The 17341-nt window shown below is 33.0% G+C and overlaps 1 protein-coding gene across 2 annotated transcripts in view; it reads left to right on the top strand.

Annotated features, from left to right (window-relative positions):
- Positions 1–16634, top strand: part of RASA1 (RAS p21 protein activator 1) — a 64865-nt gene extending 48231 nt beyond the window's left edge. For both annotated transcript variants that reach the window (XM_087927081.1, XM_087927080.1), the window contains 10 exons: positions 1729–1901; positions 5050–5209; positions 5395–5537; positions 6650–6765; positions 7573–7659; positions 8579–8646; positions 9288–9376; positions 11411–11488; positions 12232–12366; positions 15843–16634. In XM_087927081.1, coding sequence (XP_087783207.1) covers positions 1729–1901; positions 5050–5209; positions 5395–5537; positions 6650–6765; positions 7573–7659; positions 8579–8646; positions 9288–9376; positions 11411–11488; positions 12232–12366; positions 15843–15926 — 1133 coding nt within the window. In that variant the 3' untranslated portion in view covers positions 15927–16634. The remainder of the gene's footprint in view (positions 1–1728; positions 1902–5049; positions 5210–5394; positions 5538–6649; positions 6766–7572; positions 7660–8578; positions 8647–9287; positions 9377–11410; positions 11489–12231; positions 12367–15842) is intronic.
- Positions 16635–17341: the final 707 nt, after the last annotated feature.

Here is a 17341-nt window from a genome sequence, read left to right as displayed (position 1 = left end):
GCTCATAAAGTGCTGCTGCATTTTGCAGCAGCTGAAGCTTCTGAACGCTCTTCAAGGGCAATCCTATGTAGAGCACATTGCAGTAGTCCAGATGAGAGTGACTGTTTACAACCCCTTCCCCCCCCACACACACACAACCCAAAGGTTTACCAAAGCCCTCCTAGCCAGGAATTTTGAGTCCAGGAGGACACACCCCCCCCCCAAATTATGCACTAGAACTGTCCATACTCATTTCTTGAAGAAAATAAAGATGGGGAAAAAAATTAGGAAGTAAAATTGAAGGCAAAATTTGGGGGATGAAAACTCAATCTCAGTAGTCTTATATACCAGCTCTACTTTCTCATAGGGACGTGTTTTCAGTTTTGTGTCAGAGAGGTTGTAAAACAAAAGGAATATTCTTTCATATCAGTTGTCTTGCAACATACAAACACTGTGATCAGAATTTTTGATAGGAATAAGTTTGATAATAATGATAATAAGAGCATATCAAGCAAACACAAATGGGTATTTTAAACATTTTTATTGCGAACAATAAAACATGAAGCAAACATGATTCTTTTTTATTTACATCAGCAAAATAACTTGCAGCTCTGCACTGGAAGTACATGAAAGGGGAATAGCACAAAAACCTTAATCTTTGTAAGAAAAAGATAATTGATAAGTAAAAATTGTAATAGATCCTGTTTTATTCAAATGTATGTAACTTACTTTTAGAAATAGTACAAATATGAAATATCCACTACACTTCAGAAACTGGGTAATTTAAACAGATGTAATAATAAAGTTATATGTTCTGAGACTGATGTAAGAGGAGATAGAATGTCTAATATATAGGTAAACTTGAAAAAAAGAACATTTAAATTTGAACATCTTTGTATTTTAAGAAAGTAAATCTTTTTGTACTTTTCTCCATGAGAAAATGATTTGATGCAACAGTGTTCAGGAAGAATGATCCTGATAAGTACTTTGTTATTTGCATTCGTAGATAATCAGGCCTTTTGTCAGGCCCAAGCACAAGAACAACACAGCAAAATCTAATTGAATCCAATCCTTTATTTGCTAACACTTAAAGAGACAGAATTTTGCCAAAGTGAAGCTAAGCTTTTAATCTAATAGATATATCCTGAGATTCTTGGGTGTGGCTACCCTCAACCTCTTCCCTTCCCTTCCCCATCCAGGTTAGGACTGCACCATTTCTTAATCTGAATCTCTGTCTGGTAAAGCTTTTTGTTGCTAAAACTCTTATTTACTGCTCCTCTAGGTGCATATTCCATTACATATTCTTAGAAAATTGAATGATTTTTTCTATATAACAGCGAAAATGATTGTGTAATCAATGCTAAATTATGCTACAGTTAATCCTACTGGAAAATTGTTTAAAAAAAACTTTTCAGACTCAGGGATGAAATAATTCATATGTTATTATATGTTTAAAACATTAGGGTGAGAATGAAGTCAAGTATAATATTCTAACATACAGAGAATCTTGTTATATCTTTCACACCAAACTTGAATATCAGCCCATACATTCGTGAACTCCTACACCCTCCACCCCTGGTTAGCCAATGCCACTGTGATTTCCTGGTCCATCTAGGTCCTAACTAAGCCTTACCTCTAAAACTTCTAGCCCAAATAAAGTTGGCCAGGAACTGTACCTTTTGAAATGTCAGTTAGTTATAGCAGAATTGCAAAAAGCTAACTATAATCTGTAATGTTATATATTTCAAGTATTTATGCGATGCCAGTTGAACCGACTGCAGAAAGGACAAGCAACTGATGAATGGTTTCAACTCAGTTCACATGTACCCCTGAAAGGTATTGAACCAGGCTCTTTGCGTGTGCGAGCACGATATTCTATGGAGAAAATAATGCCTGAAGAAGAATACAGTGAATTTAAAGAGGTATTGAAATAATGTGATTTCAGTAGCATTTTGAAAAACATTTTAAAGCGTTTCTTGTCAATATAAGAAAACTAATTTTGGGGGGTCTTTCTACAAGAATTACATAAATATATACATTGGAGGAATATGAAAGAGAACAAACACTGGAAAGAACTTATTGTCCCAAAGACGCTTTTTCAAAGACAACTAGCCTTTGTCTTTTCTTGAAAACATTTCATTTCTCATCCAAGAGGCTTCTTCAGTTCTGACTGAATGGTGAGGAAAGGAAGGATTTATCTTTGTTAGGGATATACTCTAGCAAGATCTGCAGGGCAGGCAGGCAGGCAGGCAAAATACGTGAGATAAACGTTTTTGTAGCTTGCACTCAGTAAACCAGATACACAGTGCCTATTAAATAGTTTTATTCCAGCAAGAGTTAAAGCATAGTCAAAACAGTCCATATATCATTCACTTAGTTCAGTCCGTCCAGGGATTATTCAGTTGCAAATTCCAGTGTCGAAAAAGAGAGGTCAGTACACTTACAAATATCAGTCCGGTGATTTATCTCCTCGCAGTAGAGAGATATGAAGAAAAAACTCAAAAAAACTCCTCTCTTCCTTCAGCAATTCTTCAGTAGGGAAAACACGCAGCTAACAAACATCAACGTAATCCAATCCAGTAATTGTCAGTAATTGCCAGCAAACAGTCAGGGAATCGTCAGCAATCAATCAAGTCCTCTTGCTGCCTCTTATGGTGGTTTCACACCACACCCAAAATTACATGCTTTGCATTTAAAGTGACACACACTTAAACTAACTATCATAGCTTATATATATTATTTTACCCAAACTAGTTAGGTGACCTATGTTATACCTAACAATCTTCTTTGCAATTATCTGGTCGTTTGCACTCTGAACGTAATTAGCTCTTTGAGAGTCACTTGGGGATTTATCTGTACCCTTAAGGTCACCTAAATCAATATGCAAATGGGTGTGGAACCTTCCTGGAACTGCTAAAAAGAGAGCAGATAGGTTGTGTCCTTTCACTGTCCTTTGAAGGAAAAAAAGTTGCCTTTGAAAAAGCACCTTTGGGACAACCATGACCTGGATGATTGAGAATCTCCACAGATGAAAGGACTTACTATAAAACAAAGTTTGGAACTTCATGAGAAACACAGTAAATCCAACCATTTCACCACTAGCCTTTTGTTTAAATGCCTTTCAAACTGGAGATTACTAGAGTAAGAATTATATATGCAGATATAGATTCCATAATAGATTAAACAAGAATTACAACAAAAACCTGGTTCATACTATCACATGTGGTGGACTTGTGAGGATGCTAGAAAATATTGGACTAAAATCCACATGTGGCTGGAAAAAATGACAAAGAAGCATATAGACTTGAAACCGGAGTTTTTTCTATTGGGAATACTACCAGATACTTATAGTAAAGAGTTGAAATATTTGATTGTAAATGTATTGACTGCTGCTAGGATTGTATTTGCAAAAAATTGGAAAAATGAGAAAATTCCATTGCAAGAAGAAGTTGTAAAGAAAATTTTGGAATGTGCTGAGATGAGTAGATTGACTTTTGAAATTAGAGAGCAAGAAGATAAACAATTTTATTTAGTTTGGGATCTTTTCTATCAATGGTTGAATGATGAAATATTAAAATATAAAAGTTAGATAATAAGGAATAATAATGACTTTATTTTCCCCTTTTCCTTTTATTGGTTTTTGATACTATATTTATATAATAGTTTTCTTTGTTTCTTTCTTTTTCATATTTGGGATAGAATTGGTATGATTATAAGATTTGTTTTAGAATAAAATATTTAAAATATAGTTATCTCATAAAGGCATGACCGAATAAAAGTTTAGTCAAATTTTTTTTTTTCTTTAATAGAGATACTAGGATTTATAAATTTGTATTGATAAGAGTATTATATAAAGTAATTGTAATTGTGACTATGAGGTGAATGCACAAAACCGATGGACCAACCGACTTACGGTGTGTACAAAAATATGGGGGAGCTGATACTTTTATGTTTTGTTGTTGTGTTTTTTATGTTAAAAAAATAATAAAAATTTATATATAAAAAAAAAAGAATTACAACAAAAAAATAATAATTGGTGAAGGCTAAACTTTATTATGGTCTATGTATCTATTTACCTATTAAATTGTTGGAATAATAAAAACATATCAAAAATTAGGGAAAGATTCTAAGAAAAAGGACAGTATTTGAAGTGCTTGTACAGAATCAAGATCACCTATTAGGATACATGTATGTGTCAATTACATTCAATAGAGAAACAGAACGAATAAAAATTGTTTGATAAACTGGACGCAAAACTTAAAAGAAACAGTCCCCATACAACAATGGGAAGAACTTTGGAACACATCTATACAATTTTCTCAAGCTGTATCTTAAGAGAAAACTGATACAAAATATTTTGTAGATGGTATACAGCTCCATCAATAAGCATACTGTAATAAATGCTGAAAATGCCATGAGACAGAACATATTACCTAATGTGGGAGACACATAAAGAAAACTTAAAACATAGTATAAAGAAACATGCAGCATTATTCAAATAATTTTAGAATTCAATTCTGGAAACAAAAACCACCAGATGTTTTAACTAGGCATAATTCCAAGATATTTCAATAAAAATACCACAGTTTAAAAAGATAATCTCAGGGATAAACTTAACATTATCTATACTATGATATATCTTACAAATGATAGACTGGAAATTTTAACTTGGAGAATATGCAGTAATAACAGAATTAACAGCATATATTCATAACAGAGGTTTGACCACATTTAAAAAAAATGGCTTTCATATCTTCTTTGTATTATACAGCAAGGGAAATTAAAATATGGAGTATGGTTCTTAAGTGGGAAAAGAACTGAAATAAGAAATACATGAAAATTGTAAAATGTTTAGAAACAATGTAAATCAGTTGGAGTACAGAATATATCAGAGATGCAAAATCATATTTTAAATATTTTTTATTGTTAAAAATACAATAGCTCTTGCAGCTTCTTTCCATTCGCTAATCTATTTTTGCATTAACTAATTTTTGATTTGCTTGTTTTCTTCTTTTAAGAAAAAAAATGATATTTTGGTTTCATATTAAATTATTAACCTTTATTTTTCAGTTGGTACTGCAAAAAGAGTTGCATGTGGTCTATGCCTTATCTCATGTGTGTGGACAAGACCGAACATTGCTGGCTAGTATTTTACTTAAAATTTTTCTCCATGAAAAACTGGAAGCATTATTATTGCGAACGCTAAATGACAGAGAAATATGCATGGAAGGTATATTGTAAATCTTTAATACTGATTCCTAAAATTAATTTTCTATGACATTTGTTTTCTCTTCCCAAGTTTCCCAATCCTTTCCTTTAGAATGTCTTTTGTACCATTAACATCTCTCAGATTTTTTTAAAAAAATGCCATATATAATATTTGAACCCAGTATATAAGCATATATTTTTATTCAGATGAAGCCACTACCTTATTCCGTGCCACCACACTGGCAAGTACACTTATGGAGCAGTATATGAAAGCTACAGCTACACGGTTTGTGCATCATGCTCTAAAGGATTCTATTTTAAAGATAATGGAGAGTAAACAATCGTGTGAGGTAAGAAATGTCGGTTAATATGACTATCTAATGAATATGCACATTTTCTTTAGGAAAGACTTCTTTTTTAATGTACATTTGTTTCATGTCAATTTTCATGTCAATTTTCTAAATACACTAATTTTAGAAATATAGTAGAATCATATGCTAATCTAATTAGTACTTGTTTTTGAAGCACATGTTTCCAGTATTATTCTATTGTATTATTTCTTATCTTAGAGCAGAGATTCTTAACCTGGGGTCTACAGACCCCTTGAAAATCCTTTCCAAAGGAATATTTGAACTTGGGGGTAAAAAACATTACAGCTTTATTTTCACTACTTCTTACTAAAATTGAACTTTGCATTCAATGATAGACATATGGTACAAAGTAAATATGGCCTCTAGACTCCAAAACTTATTTTCTTTAAAAAATGTATTTGATTTATATTGCCAACCATCACACATACACAACTCTAAGCAGTTTATAATAAAACAGATCAAACAAATAAAACACATAATATAAAAAACATAGCAACCAAGCATAATAAAATAACAATCAACAAAGCCAAGTGTTGGGGTTTATCACATATCTGGGATCCCAGGCCCATTTACAAAATCAAGTTTTAGGGTACTGCAAATGGCCAATTAGATTGGGGTTACCCTAATCTTAGATGGAATTAAGAAATTAAAAATGTTTGCTAACCTCATAACCTCACACTGTCTGAAATTATTATACCAGAAAGTGCATCATCTTGTTATTTATTTAATGGATTAATAAAGAAGCACACTTATTAGCTTTTTTTAAAAAAATATTTGTATAGTTGTATTTAACCTGTACATATTTTTCCATTATAATACAGACAGTGTCTTTGTATTTTATTGATGAAGTTAAATGCATTTTTCTGAGAAAGATTTGTAGGTTTCACCAAATAATCAAAGAGGTCAAATTGGAACAACAAAGCCAAGAATGCTTAGTTTTATGCCATTACAATCCATATGCTTCTTATTGAATTTTAAATTTCTGTGTATTTCAGTATTTAATCTTCTAATCTTAAACTGTGTGTATTGTAAACATATTTAATCTATTTCATTCAAAATAAGAATGTTAAATTTCTGGTTGTATATTTCAGTTGAATCCTTCAAAATTAGAGAAAAATGAAGATGTAAATACTAACTTAGCACATCTACTAAGTATCCTGTCAGAGCTAGTGGAAAAAATATTTATGGCTGCAGAAATACTACCTCCGTAAGTTCATTAGTATTTTCTAGAAAATCTGTTGAAATTTGGTTGTTTCAATTTTATATACTATCTATTGTTATGATATAGTTCTGTCTAAAAAGTTATTCCTTGGCCAAGTTCTTAGATTTTGTTCAACAGTTGAATGTTTGTGGATAAGAGTATGTCTGCATAGTAGAACCTTGGTAACATTCAAAAAAAAATTTCCTTGGTTTTCACCTGAATCTTAATTATGATGTATTGAACTGGAAGTCTGAAGTCACTGTTTCTACTATAAACTTGGATAATTCCCTTTTTACAATCCTATAATCCCTTAATTTGGGGTAAAGTCAGAGCCACTGGATAGAGCTGAGCATTTACTAGCTGGATGCCCTTCCTGACGCCATGTGGAGTTCGCAACAGATATGTTTTTCTTTGTGCGTTGGAAAAGAAACATCTGCTGCTATCTAGGATTGAGTTCTCAACATTCCCAGTGGGAGGCAAAAATCTTCACTAGTAGGCCACCATGCTGCCAACATTACTATAAACTTGAATGAACACTTAGAAAGTTATTATATTTTTTAAAAAATTATTAATCTTTCAGTTATTCAGCTGATACCTAAAAGTAAAATTTCGTGTAGTATATATTTATTGAGTCAGATGTATTTTATTTCATTCAACTTTCCTTTTAAAATACTTTTTTAAAGTATTTTTAAAATACTACTGTTGATTGTAGAAAATATGAAATACCAGAAATGTCAGTTATCTATAATTTTGGAATACTTAATTATTATAAAACTTACATGTGTTATTATCCCTATTGTATTATTTGAATAGGACGCTGAGGTATATTTATGGTTGCTTACAAAAATCTGTTCAGAGCAAGTGGCCAGCCAATACAACCATGAGGACAAGAGTAGTTAGGTAAGATATTTTTATTATTATTTTTGCTTTGTTGCTGTTATATGCTGTAATTGAGAAATTCACCTTCACGTTTTATTTTTCAGCTATCTTTGAAAAGATATACTGTTTTAAAACTTTGAAAATGCACGCTATTCAGCTTTCATACTTACAAAAATACCTTTTCATAAATTACACAACAGTACATCATATTTAGATAAAACATTGCACATGCAGAAAAAATACTATTAAAACTTGAGAGAAAAATATTAGTTGGGTAACTAGGAAAGTAATTCCTACATCCCAATTAGAAAATATGCCTTTGTAACTGTTTTTTGCAAAAAGATGCTGGTATAAGTGCTCTCTCAAACATGAATGTAGATAACATGACTGCAAAGGTAAATCCCTATTATTATTGGTACTTCACTTATCCATTCTATAACATAATATGTTATGGAACAAGACCTCATCAGAAAACTATGAGAGTGAGAAAGAAATTAATATACCAGATTTTATCTCTTTGTTCCTTATCTTGTTGAGACTGTTGATATGTATATTTAACTACCTGTTAAACAGTACATTACTACACTACATATATGAAATGACTATTTGCATGCCTATATATTATATAATTTTATTGATACTTATTGCATTTTACATTGATAGGGTGACATAGGCATTTTAACTTGAAAAATTTTGGACTTTTGAAAAATCTTTTCTATCATTCTGTCAATCGGTAATGAATATTTTACGAAGTATTAGATATAGGTGTTGAAAGAATAATTTCTCTGCTTTAGAATAATGGTTGAAAAACTGAACTGTGGCTAGTACATATACAAGAACAATGAGATAAATGGGTTAATCTTATGTGCATCTTAATAATTTCACAATGTTTTGTTCATTCATTTCAAACATCAACATATTCTTGTGTCTATAATTTCAGTGGCTTTGTTTTCCTTCGGCTGATCTGCCCTGCTATTCTAAATCCAAGGATGTTTAATATCATCTCAGGTGAATACATTAGATAGTAATTAACTCATATTTAGCATTAGGACAACAATGCCTATTTAGTTTCAAATGCAGTCATGAAAATAAATTCTGTTGCTTGGTTAAATAGGCTTGAGTGCTTTTTTTAAGTGTACAATTCTTATTAGAAATGTCAGTAATAAAATGAGAATGAGAGTATATGAATCTGGTGCACTCATCATGTGTTTAATATTGCTAAATTTCCCTAACAGTTTTCCTTTCAACATTTTATTTTTTTAAAATAAAGTAAGTTTATATTGCTATTCAATAATTGACTTTAACTTGTTTTGAGAGGGTTAAATACTAGGAAGATAATGACAAATATGCAGTTGTATAGTTATTTGATATATTTCCTAAACAAATAGTTGGCCAATTTTTTTCCTTTAAAGAAATTTTAGAAAAGGAGAAACTGCCAGAATTTACTGTCCTTAAGATTTCTATATTATCAGTGTCTTAGGAAAGAAGGTGCTATGGTTTGTGAACTTCCCCTTCAAAAGGCTCATCAGTTAACCACTTGAATCAGGAGCAACTTAGCTAATTTAATGTGGCTTAGAAGAAACTTGACTTAGTTGGCTTGCTATAAATTATTGTAATATTGGTTGTAATTTTCAAACTGTTCATTACAGATTCTCCTTCTCCGACTGCAGCAAGAACATTGACGCTGGTTGCTAAATCTGTGCAGAATTTGGCAAATCTTGTTGAGTTTGGAGCTAAGGTAAACGTAATTGGTTCATTATATGCTCATCGAGAAAATACAAGAAAACTGCCTATTCTAATTGCTGTATACATTGCAAGCAGATAGTACCATAGTTAATCATCAGGAAAAGGATCACCTTACATCCTGTGTCCATATCATACTGTATTTCCCCGAAAATAAGACCTAGTCTTATTTTCTTTTAAGTTTGTAAATAAGCACTAGGGCTTATTTTGGGGGGTGTCTCATTTTGAGTGCCACCGCAGCAAGGTGGGAGAATGGAGCTATCTGACACACACATCAGCTTACTTTAAGGCCCCCCATGTCTTCATGCCCTGACAACTGCTTTGTGGGAGCAACAACCAACATCCATGTTTAGCAGCAACCCCCGTGGCCACTGACCCACTTTCAGTGCTGGCGCAGCACCTCAGGAGGAGGCTGAGCAACACGCCAATGTGGTTGTGAGGTGGGGAGGGAGTGGAAGATGAATTGTTTCATTCAGGCACTGCTGCTGACTTCTAAGGAACAGCTTTTACATTTACACATCCTATCTCCCAAGGGGTCTTGCAGGGTGAGCCCCTTAGCTTCTTTTCTCCACTGCTTCAGCCCAGCCTAGCCCTCCATCCAGCAGCTAAGGTTGAGGGGATTCCCCGCCTCTCCATGAGACACGGCACGCAAATTAAAATAAAGCACTGTGAGCACTTACTGTTTGTCCCCCCTCCTCTCTCTCTTTCTCCCCCTCTCCCTCCTTGGAAACTGTATGGGGGAAGGGCCATCAAGGGGACGCTGGCAAGATACTCCTGGGGAAGGATGAAGTGGCCCTACTGCCAGAGCCCAGGTGCTGCTGCTGATTTGGGAGGAACGGCTTTTACATTTGCATGATGTTTCTCCTGAACGGTCTTATGAAGAGGCGGGCAAGCTCTTCATCCTTAGCTGCATGGCTTCTCCTTCCCTTTCTCCTTTGCTTCAGCCCAGCCTAGCCCTTCATCTTCCTCCTCCGAGGAGGAAGGCCAGGTTCAAAGGGGATGGGAGGGTCAGGACAAATCTTGTTGAGTTTGGAGCTAAGGTAAACGTAATTGGTTCATTATATGCTCATCGAGAAAATACAAGAAAACTGCCTATTCTAATCTGGCCCATTGCTAAATGAGTGGTTATAACTTGAAGATTACCTGTACTAGTTGCAGAACCTAGAACCTAGCCTTGGCCAGCTGTCTGACTAAATGATATAGTCATGCATATTGGGTTTTTTTTTAAAGTATACTCTAGCTATTCTAGAGAATGGCCACTGGAAATGGTTTTGGATCCATAACTTACCTCATTCCTTGCAAAGAGATGAACAGACCCTGAAACAATTAGCATGTGTTTTTAATCATGTTTTCTTTTCTTGATTGGGGATTCTCAATAATTAAGAAACATTAATATGATAAAAATCATATCAATCATTCTTTTAAATTCTAAGAATCTGAAATTTGATTGAATATGTGAATTTTGAAAATCTTTGTATTATCTCAAAACTTACCAAGTATAAAAACGAAGTCAGAAACAGAACTCTGACTCCTTATTTTCAGTTTTGATTATTACATGTGGGGATTTTCTTGATAGCAATTTAGTAATTTGAACTGATGCAGAATGCCCATTCATATGTATTCATCTGCACTGGTTAGATAGGTTTTCAGTTTGTTTCTCTGTCCATTTTGAAGGGCTGTAACATTTTTCACAATTTAAAAACTTCCTTTTAAAGGCCAATTATGAATTTCCCTTGTCAGTTCTGGTCAGTTGCTTTGCTAACTGCAAATAGGATGAGATTTAGTAAATCTCATAAAGGAACGTCACTACCCTTATTACCATTTTACAAAGTATATAAAACATTTGTGACTTAGCCTTTTGTCATGTGAATCTTTTGATGTGATTTTCATTAAATGTAGAAAAGGGATATTAAAATAGTGTAATTAATTATGCTGCTCTGGGAGTTCATGTAGAAATCAAAATTTAAAACTATTGCACGCATTACAATATATAGGTGTAGAATAAAGATAGCGACTTATTTAATTTTAGGAACCTTATATGGAAGGTGTAAATCCATTTATCAAGAGTAACAAACACAGGATGATCATGTTTTTGGATGAACTTGGGGTAAGAACATTTATCTATACACAGCTATTAGTTTTGTAAAGATTTCCTTTATTTCCACACTGAGAACTGGGAAAATATTTTATTTCTCTAGCTCCAGAAATGTACTTCAAAGTATTAATTATTTATTCTCCAAGGCCTCATTTGTGTTTTCTGAAATGGCTTTTCTTTATTTGGCTTGTTTTTGTGTCTTAAAGTAAATTCAATTGACTTTTTTTAATATTCAAGTGATACTGCCCCTCTATTTTATGTAGTTCATCTCCCTGCTTAATTCCTGCCTTGCTATTTTATATGTTTCCATTACATCTTTGTTCATTTTTGCTTGCATAGAATATCTTCTTCCAGAGCACATTAATTCAATGTAGCTGTTTGCCATGCTTATTCACTAACGTTGGCTAAAATCATAGTTCAGTCTATTGATATTAAAAATGGGTTAAACTTCTCAAGTAAGGCCTAATATTTCTAAAATGCATCATTGCATAGCAGTTCTTACTTGAGCTTCATTCAATAATGAAATGGCACCTGTTAGTTACACAATTTTAACTCCTGTGATGCTTACACAGCTTTTTAAAGCACTCATCATGTTATTTAAGCCTTAAACAGCCTGTAGGTAAAGAATGATAGTGACTTTTAATCATTTTCTATATGGACAAACAATGGTATGTCAAATAATGGTAAAAAGTGAGAAAAGCCTGACTTTCTATTATTTTATAAAATATGATAATCTTTGTTATATTTTGTTCAAGAACATACCTGAGCTTCCAGACACTACAGAGCCCTCTAGAACTGACTTATCACGTGATCTAGCAGCCCTTCATGAGATTTGTGTGGCACATTCAGATGAGCTTCGAACACTCAGTAATGAGCGAGGGGCAATGCAGGTAAGAGGTGATACCAAACATAGGCTTGTTCCAAAATATGTGAAGAATTTATTTTTGTCAGCACTTCAAAGTACACCAAACTAGGGGGCTCCTCCCCCAATATGGCTGCTGCCCAATAGGAAAGTTTTTCTTTCCTGCCGATGACCTGTTTTTGTTGGCAAATCTGGTTCTTTGGCAGCGTTGTTCCCTGGCTTTAAATGCGGGTATTTAGGAATGATCCAAGTCGATTTTGGGGCTCATCTGGGAGGGATTTCAGGTCCCTGTGAGGGCAGCTGGAAAGTTATTGGTCTTTTCTCCATCTCTTCCTATCAGCAGAAAGTTCACTTTTTGAAGTTTTGCTTTGCTCTTTATCTTTAAATGTTAATTGAGTTATTGAATGCTGATTGATTTAAACTGCCTGCTAGATTTTATCTTGAGGGGTTTTTTTCGGCTTTTTCTTGAATCTGTTTGGCTGTTATCATTAACATCTGCTTTTCCATAAGGGAAAATAGCACATGCCTCTGGATGGTGAAAGTGCTTCTACTTGATTTATATTTTATTGGGCATTCATTGCAGAGAATTTGTATTTTTCAATTTGTTATTTTGTTTTTGTTTTTCCTGTTTTCTTATTTTTACATTGAGCAACAACATATTGAATTAGCGGACAGGAAGGGGTGAGACTAAGGGAAAAAAAGACTGCTTGACAACATGCAGTCTTTAGCTGAAAGTTTTCTTTAAAAGTTTTATGAATTCATAAAAAATAGTGGAAAACATTCAGAGGAAACTGACAATAAAAGATAGACCAGACTAGGAAACCAGAGTCATTCAGGCCAACATAACTTTTATTACAAGGTTATGATAGTATAATTTTATAAATTTGAATGTGTTTTCTCCTCCATCGCTGCATCTTTGTGAGATCTAGATAAAGTCTATCTGAGGCATTTTCTCAGATTACAGTTCAGTCTTGGACATAAGGTTTTGACCATTGTTTTGTTTGTGGCTCTTCCTTCTGTTTTTTAAAGCTATTCCTTTTTCTTTTACAACTTTTCACATTTAAAACTTGCTTATGTAATTTGGAGGAAAAAATTACATCTCTATATTTTTCCCCATATATTTTTATTTTATTCAGATTAAAATACAAAACACCCCCCCCAAAAAAAAATTTTTTAAGAGACAAACTAAGAAAAAAACAAAATCATTTTAAAAGTGCATTTTAAAAACACATATATACATATTATTCCCGCTAGCTGAATACGGTTTAATATATTACAACAATATTAGTTTCCACACCCCTTGCAAAACAGGCCCCCCAAAATTTAAACTATTATACTAATTCCATACAAATTTTTTACCGTATATGTTGAGTTAATAACAATAATAATGACAAAATTAAAATTTCAAAACCTTTTAACAAATTGCTATTATAATCAACTTGCAAAAATTTTACCATGTCTTCTTAACTATTCCAAATTGTCTCAAAAGTTAATACTGGTTCGTTCTGGATCAAATATCCACATTTGTTTCTTAATAGCATCTCTTATCAATTGTTATCTGATTAAATAATATAATAAGTTGAATTTCCAAAGTCAATCTATCTACAGTTACTTGCTTATGACTACCACACCTTTATGAGTTGATCAAACTTTTTTTAAAAAGCTTTCAGCTAAGAATTGCATGTTATTAAACAGTCTTTTTTCGAGTATCAGCCTCATCCCTTGTCTGTAAAGTTGTTGCTCCACGTAGTAGATAAAGCAGAATAAGAAAACTGACAAAGGATCGGAAGATATTTTCTGGATATTTGAATACAATATTAAAAGAAAGACTAAGAAAAATAAGCTCTAAACTTTTTATAAATTGAATATATAAATACAAAATCCCTGTAGTGAATGTCCAGTAAAAATTTAAATCAAGTAAAAGTATTTTCACTATCCAGAAACATGCCATGATTTTCCATTTGGAAAAAGCAGAAGTTAATAAATACAGTCAAACAAGCAGAAGTTAATAAATAGTCAAACAAAGCAAAGGAAAAAAGCAAGAATAGATAAAATCCAGCAGCGGGTTGAAATAAATAAACTTTCAGAAATAGAAAACAAAGCAAAATAAAAACTTCAAAAAGTGAAGTTAAAACCCTGTTTCCTTACGAAAACAGTCTGCTGAGAAGAAAAGGTGAAAGAAAGTTCCAGCTGCTCCCACAGGGAACTGTACCCTTTCCAGGGTGAGTTCGCAATCGTCCAAAAGTGCTGCCATTCAAATCTTTGACAGCAAAAGGAGATCATTGGTAGGAGAGACAAATCTTCCTACTGGAAGCAGCCAGCTTGGAGAGTAATCTAAATTTCTATATTTTTATAGCCTTAATTTAGAAAAAGATCTTAGTATATTGTTTAACTGTAAATATATCAAAACCTCAAATCATAAAGGTAAAACATAGCAGAATAAAATGAATCCTACTTTTAGAATTTAGTATCTGAAGTGAGAATTCCTGGCTTCTGAGAAATCCTTACTTTCTTGAGAGTTTGTATTTAAAGCCGATATTTTTAAAATTGGATTAAAACATTTGCTTTGGTTGACTTTCTAAATACTATTATGCTTGATTAAGTCAGTATCATAGAATCAAATTGATCTTGTCTTTCAGTTTTCTGTGTGCCAAATACCAAAGCAGTATGATATTTAGCAAACTTGGTGTTTTCTGAAGTAATTGTATTGAAAGGGTATTACAGAAAAATGTAAGCATGGTACAGCTTTCTTTTTGGGAGAAGGAATGTTTAATATTCACAGAGAATTCAAGTAAACTGGATATTTCTAAAGTATGAAAATATAAGAAATTATTCTGCAAGTTAAAGAAACATACTGGAGTGTATATGAAGTGAAATATAAACTGAAGATGAAAACAGAAAGACAGTCTTGTGAAAAGATCAGTAAAAGTTTACTGAAAGTCATGTTGTAATCAATAGAATGAATTCCTATTCACTTAAGATGAATTCATCATCTACAATCTTTTATGGGTAAAATTGGGAGGAAGCAAACTCACCAAATGTCTTTTCTGCTGCCCTCTGAAAGTCTGCTCTGGCTTTGGAGACTCTTAAGCAGCTTCAAAAGATGGCACTTAAAGACTACAGATGGTGGAATTAGCAAAGTATCATCAAATACAACTCCCTTCTGTGAAATGAATGAACCTTTTAGCATGACTGTCTTGATTTTGTCTATGGTTCAAATACAATGCATATTTGAAGTTATGTCCATGATTACAAAGTGATGTTGTAAGACATTACATTTTTTATATTCATTGTATATAATCACTTGCTTTCTTTAAATGTTAAAGCTGCAGGAAAGTTATTTTGATGTACATATTCAAGCTAGAAAACTTTTAGATTGTCTTTTCCTTACTCAAAATCTAAAAGTATTCTAAAGATATTTAAATAAATAAATCACTTCTTTCAGCCTTTAAAACTTCCAGAAAGACCATGGATAATTTAACAAATTTACTTTTTTTTCAACAGCATGTACTGAAGAAGTTGCTGGCAATTACAGAACTCCTTCAACAAAAACAGAATCGGTATTCAGTGCCTAACAACATTAGGTAGCAGCTTTCTGCATGAGCTAGCATGACCAACATGACAACTTTCACCAATATCACTTCTTGCTCTTGCCAAAAATAGCACACGTTTCACGTTTCCAGTGATGTGTGAACTATGCAAAAAAACAACAGATCTGTTGGTGACTGACTGTACCAGCAGCTTTAAGCTATCTGTGCAGGACACTTGCACTTTTGGAACCAATTTTCAGGACCTCTGAGCCTTGGTGTACAAATCACCTTCCACGAAGTAAATGCTGTGACTGTCTCTTTGAACTTTAATGTTATTTCAAACCTCCAATTGCCAAAGCGGTCTTTCAGAAAACACAGACACCTGCCAATAAATTGTTTCAACAGCAAAGTATAACTGGATGAACACCTTTTACTGTAAATCACCTGGTTACTGTAATCACATTACAATTGTTCAGCCACTTTATATTTACAGCTTCCAGAATTTGAAAGGAAATCTTTGCTGTACACTTTTATACCATTCTATTTTGTTTGTTCAGAGTTGTGCTGAAAGAAGATGCAGACTGGGTTTTGTCACCTTTATTTTTTTTATGTGCCATTTATCATTTTGAGTAATTTTTTCACCAATGACTGTATCCAGATAAATTGCAATGCTTTTTGTAAAATGTTTACAACAGTAAATTTGAATTCAGTAAATTTGTTATTGTATCAGGCACGCATGCATTCATTAAACAGTTTTATAGCATACATTCAATTTTTTTGTCTAATAATTCAGAATTTAGCGATATATGTTTGTATATTCATAAGTGCTGACTGAAAAAAATCCCACTTAGGGATAGTAATCCATGTATTGCCATTAATTAGTCCTTTATAGAAGAGTAAGAGAAGGCTAAACAAGGACTTTTCTGAACGAAGCTGCTAAAACACCATTACTGAAAGAAAATCGTGATGGAAAGTATTCTCCTGTGACTTGGAGTTAGATTCATTCATATCATAAACGCTAAGGTTGACTAGATGGTGGCCACTTTAAAGTCATCTACAACTATGCTGCCATTGTTGGCTCAAAAAATATACCACAATCCACTGCATTACTGAATTTTGAAGTCTCTGCTCTTCCTGCAAATCAAGTTACAAATAAAGCAGAAAAACACGAAGGATAGTTCCAGAGGGCTGAAGCAGAGGAAGTTTAATGTAATTCATTTCAAAATAGTTCTTAAAACAATTGTGAAAATCTTTGACTTCATGTTTAGACTGTAAATGAACAAAAATATTCATGAGGGGAGTGAATATTTCTTTCCCAAGTATATATGTGTTACCTTTTCTGTCTATACATTTAAGCCATCTTGCAACCTAAACTACCTCATATCTTTAGACAATACATGAACAGGAAAAAATAGAAAGTACAAGATCTCCATAATGGCCAGTGCTAGGACAGCAAGCCTTAGACTGATAAAA

The sequence above is a fragment of the Pseudonaja textilis genome, chromosome 2 (assembly GCF_049901715.1).
Source record: "Pseudonaja textilis isolate UNSWEBS1 chromosome 2, rPseTex1.2, whole genome shotgun sequence".
NCBI lineage: Eukaryota > Metazoa > Chordata > Lepidosauria > Squamata > Elapidae > Pseudonaja > Pseudonaja textilis.
This window is presented reverse-complemented; position numbering and strand designations above follow the sequence as displayed.